At 31.1% G+C, this 6,438-nt stretch overlaps 1 protein-coding gene across 1 annotated transcript; it reads left to right on the top strand.

The window, feature by feature from the left end:
- Window positions 1-4,771: 4,771 nt before the first annotated feature.
- Window positions 4,772-6,226, top strand: LOC107958644 (protein LIGHT-DEPENDENT SHORT HYPOCOTYLS 3). Its single transcript, XM_016894465.2, has one exon. It carries the CDS (start codon window positions 5,238-5,240, stop codon window positions 5,799-5,801), a length of 564 nt encoding a protein of 187 aa, XP_016749954.2. The 5' UTR covers window positions 4,772-5,237; the 3' UTR covers window positions 5,802-6,226.
- Window positions 6,227-6,438: the final 212 nt, after the last annotated feature.

Genomic DNA, 6,438 nt, shown 5'->3' on the forward strand with positions numbered 1-6,438 from the left:
TACATGATTATGATCTATATATTTATTTCATGGAATAGTTGTAATAACCCTTCTCTACAAAAGGTAAAATTACACTCTAGTCTTCATACTTTCACCACTTTTCAATCAGTCCATATCTCAACTTTCGACTCCACATATCAATTCATATTCATGTCACATTCAAATAAAAATTTCTTGAAATTTTGCCTTTTTTAAAATAGTAAATTTGCACTTCTAATCTATCTTTCACAAATTTTCAATTAATCTTTACTAAAATTTCACTATTCATTATTTCTCTTCCATTGTAAAATTTTTGACTTTACTATTAAATTCAATATTAAAATTTACTTTTGAGAAGATTTACCATTTATTTTTCGAATACTATTATTAGTGCCAATTGAATTTTTTGAGATCTTACACCTTAGTTACCCCAAAATATGTTAACTAATCAATGAAATTGGATTCAAATAAAAAAATATACATATAAATAAAATGGATTCAAATATTTTAGTTTGTACGGACCAAATTGGTGTATGTTTAGACATCAGATATTCAATATTTTTTTATTTAAATTTACTTCAAATCTATTACAAACAAAAACTTGATATTTAAAAGAAAAATATTGTATTCCAACATCTCGCCAACGTTAATTGAATTTAGGAGTTCACCAATGAAAAGGCTCATCCATCTAGAGAATCACCGTATTTTACCTAAATATTGACAGATGCCTCTCTTGTCATGTCCACAACATTCCAAGCATCATGGCCTCTTGCCACCAATCACTACCATGTGACCTTTCCCAAGTGGTCACATCACTCATAACTCTACTTATTAGTTATAAAGTAAGACTATTATTGCTAAGGCCGATGTTAAGGTAGTTTATGAACAGTGCCAAAGAGTCGTGCTCATTGGTGTCTAGCACTGCTCAACTCATAAACTTTTCATATTAGTGTTGGCAAATGTTGGTAACAAAACCTTTGAGATTTGATATTTACTGATCTTAGACGTGTGCAAGCCTATCCGTGATATCCAAACTATTTATAGCAACATATCTCGAAGATTGGTTTGGACTGGATCTAGGAAATCGACTTCCCTAATTTGAGGAGATTGGATCGGATTGGGTTAACAAGGAAGCATATCGTAAACAATCAAGACTTATCTTGTACTCATTGAAGATATTCTACATGTTGATTATCTTGTTGTTTTATTGTGGAGATTGATGTAATTGATCTAGTATGTTAGCAACTTTCGATTCTTTATAAATTGAGGAAACTTGTATAGGTGAGGTATTGATTTGAGAGCACTTATTCTTGTTCATTGAAGAGCATCTTTTTTAGTGCATTAACGTGCAAAATCAAGTGTGTTACTTGGTTTTTATCCTAAGTTTTTAGGGGGGAAAACTTAGAGGAGAGTGATCTAGCTCTTAGGTGTAAAAGTGATGAGTTTAATTTGGTGAGTGTTAAAGGTCATAATTACTTGTTGTACAAGATAGTGGATTGTCTCCCTTATAAGGCCTCACAAATGTAGGAAAACTAAATTATGTAAACATATCGTGAGTTCATTTTTTTTCTGCTTTGTTTGTCATCAGTGCTTGAATTTGGTATTGCTTCTATCATTGCTTGTTTTGCTTGCAAGTATCGTTTCAGAACTTACAACCCAATTACATTATCTCTAAGCTTTCACTTATAAAAGGACCACTCCTCCCATGAAAAGACTAGATCACTCTTTCTCTCCAACCTCCACTCATGACTCTCGACACGTTAACCATAGTATAAACCATATTACCCTAACTTTGTATCAATAGCTCTAAAGCAAGTAATGATTGCATATTTGATAGTTTTATTTTTGTTATCTTTTTTGAATGAAGTTACAATTGCAACTTAAAACATAAAATAGAATAATTATTACTATGTACACCATCAAATTAAAACATAATTAGTATTTAAATAATATATTTTAATTACCAATAAAATTTTAATTTATAATAAATAAAAATCAAATTCAAGTCTGAATAAATTACGCTTGTAACCTCTTAAAGAAAATGATATATTTTAATTAATAATCTCAAACTATTTAATAATTAGTTATAGTTTAGACAATAGATTTCTACCAAGTATAAAGGATTAGGCTTTTTCACTTTTACTGATAAAAATTATTACTAGTAATAAGTTTTTAGGCTAAAGTTGATTACCTACTTCATTCACTTTTTATGTTAAGCCTTAACTTCACTTAGGAAGAGATTTTTAGAGATTTATTTGGATTGGAACGAAGTAATCATCATCCGTTAACTTATGGATCGGATTGAATCAAGCCATAGAAGGAACGATATCTAGTTGATTCAAGTCTTATCTCATGTTGTTTAGAAGATATTATTTGTGTATTTTTATCTTGCTTAAGGGATAATTGGTTGTAATAGATTTAGTATGTTATCAAGTCTCATTCACTTATATATGGTGGGGACTGTATAGGTTTCGTATTGAGGGAGAGCACTTTAATTTGTTCAGTAAGGGACATTTTTGTGAGTGGAGTTAGAGCTTGAAAACACTTGTTGTACAAGGTGCTAAGATAGTGAATATTCTCTCTGGACAAGGCCTCGTAGATATATGGAAACTGAACTATATAAACATCTTTAGTGTTCTTTATTTTTCTACACTTTTTATTACTAGTGGCTGAAGCAGTTGAGACTACTCTTAATATTGCTTCTAGCACTGTTCGTATCAACCTTCAAATATCAATTTGGACCCAACACTTTTATTTCAAGAAATTTGATTCTATTTTTGGATTTATTAACCGTGTTAACATTCTTATATTAAATTTAAGTTCATTGCAATGTTATTTTTTTGTTACATGACTGCTGAATATTTTTTTATTTAAAAATGTCACACTAACGAATTTAACAAAAATAACTTTAATGGAATTAACAATTAACTTGGATTTTAAAATTTAAAAAATAAAAAAAATTATAATTATATGAAGAACATAAAAACACATTTCTCTCTTATTTTGATTTGATTTGTACATTCCTAATTTTTTTCCCTTCAAAGAGGTGGGGTTTTCAAGTATGTATGGCAAAACTAGGGTTGCTAGAGGCTGGGGCCGTCCCCTAAATTTAGTTCTTTTAAAATTTTTAAAAATTTAAATTAAAAAAAAGGATAAAATTTTATTTTGCCCTCTTAAAAATATAAAAAAAATAATTTAATTCTTTAAATATTACAAAGATATAGAATATTAAAATGATAAAATTATATTTTTTCTATCGTAAAAATTATAATTAATTTCGGTCCACTAAAAATATTTTCTGGTTTCGTGGTATGCATACTACAAGTTGTCAACTTATAGAAGAGACATACTAAATTTTGCTTTACAGTTGAGGTTATGTTGGTGGATTTTATATCAAATTGCTTTTGGACCAATTTACTCCTAAGGCCCAACCAATTCTCTGATAATACTCGTAAATTGATATTCAAGCATTTTATTTATCCTTTTATTGCCTAAAATAATAAAAATAAAATTTGAATATATTCTTATATTTTTATTATAGAATTTATTCTTAATTTGTAAAATTAATTCTCTAGTATTAATATTTGTTACTTTGTAAAAAGAAAATTTATAGGTATAAAAAGCCTTTAAGAAAAAAAAAATCAATTAAGTTCCTCGATCTAATTTCCACCCAATTTTGTCGTTGCCTTTTATTTAAAAAATCAATTAAGCCCCTCCGCTAAAGATTTTTGTTTTAAACCGGTAAACCAATCAAATGGCAACATGTGACATCATACCAATTGTTGGATAATGAGAATAGTCGTTAGAATATTTCATGCTGACATATGTTAATATTTGTAGCAATTAAATAATGGAAATTAGGTTTTTACAATATCTAGTCATACCAAAAATACTTTATAACATAAAAGTACTAACTTTCAAGGTCTAAACTACTATACTACACTTAAAGAATTGGAAGTAAAAAATAAAAAATTATCAATAATAAAGAGAGGGTCTTGCAATTATCATTTTTTTCGTGGAAGGTCGACAACATTTGTTTTATCATGAAAATGACTGGCGAGCATTCATATTATCTAATGATTGGTCTGATGTCACGTGTTTTTTTAGAGACTTTAAAAATAAAAAATAATTTTCAAAAATGAAAATAAAAGTATTTCAGAGGCTTATTTTTTTATTTGGAAAAGGGAAAACCAATCAAGTAATTACTAGAAGAAGTATACATTTGATTTTAGTATAATGTATAAATTTAAAATAAATGCTCATTGAAAACAGCAAACATGATCTAAAATAAAATTTTATATCTCCATCTCGCCTAACATATTTATTATTAAAACCCAAAATGCAAAAACTCACACATCTCTCTCTCTCGATTATTTTAGCGGTTTCGAATTCCACTTTGATCAATAGCATATCTAGAAAGGGTAATTTAGTTACAGACTGTTTAACTAAGATGGCATCGGACAGGAAACTCTTCGGGGCAACTTCTAATATTTTATTTTTTTAAAATTAGTTAATAAAAAAAGGTTCTTAGTCATTTCAGTTTTCTGAGCAATTTTAAAGAGAGAATGGGGCCAACTGGAAGAAATTAAAAAAATAAATAAAAAAGGAATGGTCATTTCGAAACAACAGTTTTCAATACTTTTATTTTAATATGGAAAAATATTTAATTTATTATCCATAAATAAGATCAGGGATAATAAAAATTTGATAAATCAAATTAATCACTATTATGTGAAATGAAAAACCCTGAAAGCTTTATATTGCTTCCAACTTCCATCAATCTCATCAGCTCATCCACTGCTCTTCTTTTCTACTTAATGCCAAATCATAAGAAAATTACCATTTCAACTTAAAAGTTACGACTTTTTGCTCCTCAAAAATGGAAGTTGGGTCAGATATAAAGAAATAATTAGCACAAGCAGAGTCTTTCCTTCTTCATTAAGCCCTTAAACGCTAGTGTTTTTTTTTCCCTTTCCTCTTGAGTGTGTTGCTTTCATATAGACAGTGAAATCTGCCAAAAAGAAATGGACTTATCTGGTAGCTAGCTGAAAGAATGAAAAACAAAACTAAGTTTCAGTTCCTTCACTTGTCTTCCAACAGTCTCGACTTTGATTTGCTGTCTTTTTTTTTTTTTAAGGTCTATATTAGGCTGTCTTATGGTCACTGAAAAAAGTGTTGTTATCATCAAAACCCTAGTTAAGATCCAAACATATCTTCTTTGTTGTAGCTAGCTATAAATTAAAAACTGTGAACTTTCCATGGATTCGATTGGAGAAATGGATATCTTTTCCAACTCCCAAAACGGGGGCACCCTTACGAACGTTAGCCATAACAGTGGCACTTCGTCTTCTTCAACCTCAAGCCGCTACGAGAACCAAAAGCGCCGTGACTGGAATACCTTTGGGCAGTACCTGAAGAATCATAGACCTCCACTTGCCTTGTCTAGGTGCAGTGGAGCTCATGTCCTGGAATTCCTTCGTTACCTTGACCAATTCGGCAAAACCAAAGTCCACACCCCAATCTGCCCTTTCTATGGCCACCCAAACCCGCCTGCACCTTGCCCATGCCCTCTCCGTCAAGCCTGGGGTAGCCTCGACGCTCTCATCGGTCGCCTCCGAGCCGCTTTTGAAGAAAATGGAGGAAAGCCTGAAGCAAACCCTTTCGGTGCACGAGCTGTGAGGCTTTATCTTCGTGAGGTTCGTGATTTGCAGTCGAAAGCAAGAGGGATTAGCTACGAGAAGAAGAAGCGTAAGAGACCACCACCTCAACAAATACCATCTCTGCAACTGCAAGTGCCACCACCACCACCAGGTGCTAGTTAAAAACAATCAATATGCATCAGCAAAAAAACCCCATATGCTTCTCATCCTTGATTGATCTATGTGGGGTACTACTTATCTTTAATTTTGCCATATCAGTATATGTTTAGGGTAGTTCTTTTTTTTTTTTTTTAAATTTTCAGTTTCCTGTGCTTTCAGTAATGCTTTTACAGATTTGTGGGGGATTCCTTTGAATCTACTTTTGATGCAAACAGTGTTAGTATTCTTCAGTAATGACTACTAGTAGTACTGCAAAAAAAAAAAGTCATTCTAGGAAGTGATTGTACTAGCAGTTTGTTGCCTAAGTTGAACCTTATGAGAGCAGCTAATATGCTCGATCATGGCTTTTCATGTACTTTGCAGCCAAACCATGTCTATTTGCACTTCGTTTCTCCATATTGTCTATGGAAAATGGCCATTGCCGTTCAGATTTGTGCCACCACTATAGTTGTTTAGTGTCTTTGTTGCAGATGGTAGTCAGTGTTTTCAACCCCTCCTTCTGACTTCCCTTCTGTTTTCTCTTTTTTATTATTGTCTTGTCACTTTAATTTTACTGCTTTTACTGTCTGGAATTAGTTAATAATATTAAAGACCAAAAACATAAAAAAAGAAACATCAAAACAATCTAAACATTGGTTTC

The sequence above is a fragment of the Gossypium hirsutum genome, chromosome D07 (assembly GCF_007990345.1).
Source record: "Gossypium hirsutum isolate 1008001.06 chromosome D07, Gossypium_hirsutum_v2.1, whole genome shotgun sequence".
NCBI lineage: Eukaryota > Viridiplantae > Streptophyta > Magnoliopsida > Malvales > Malvaceae > Gossypium > Gossypium hirsutum.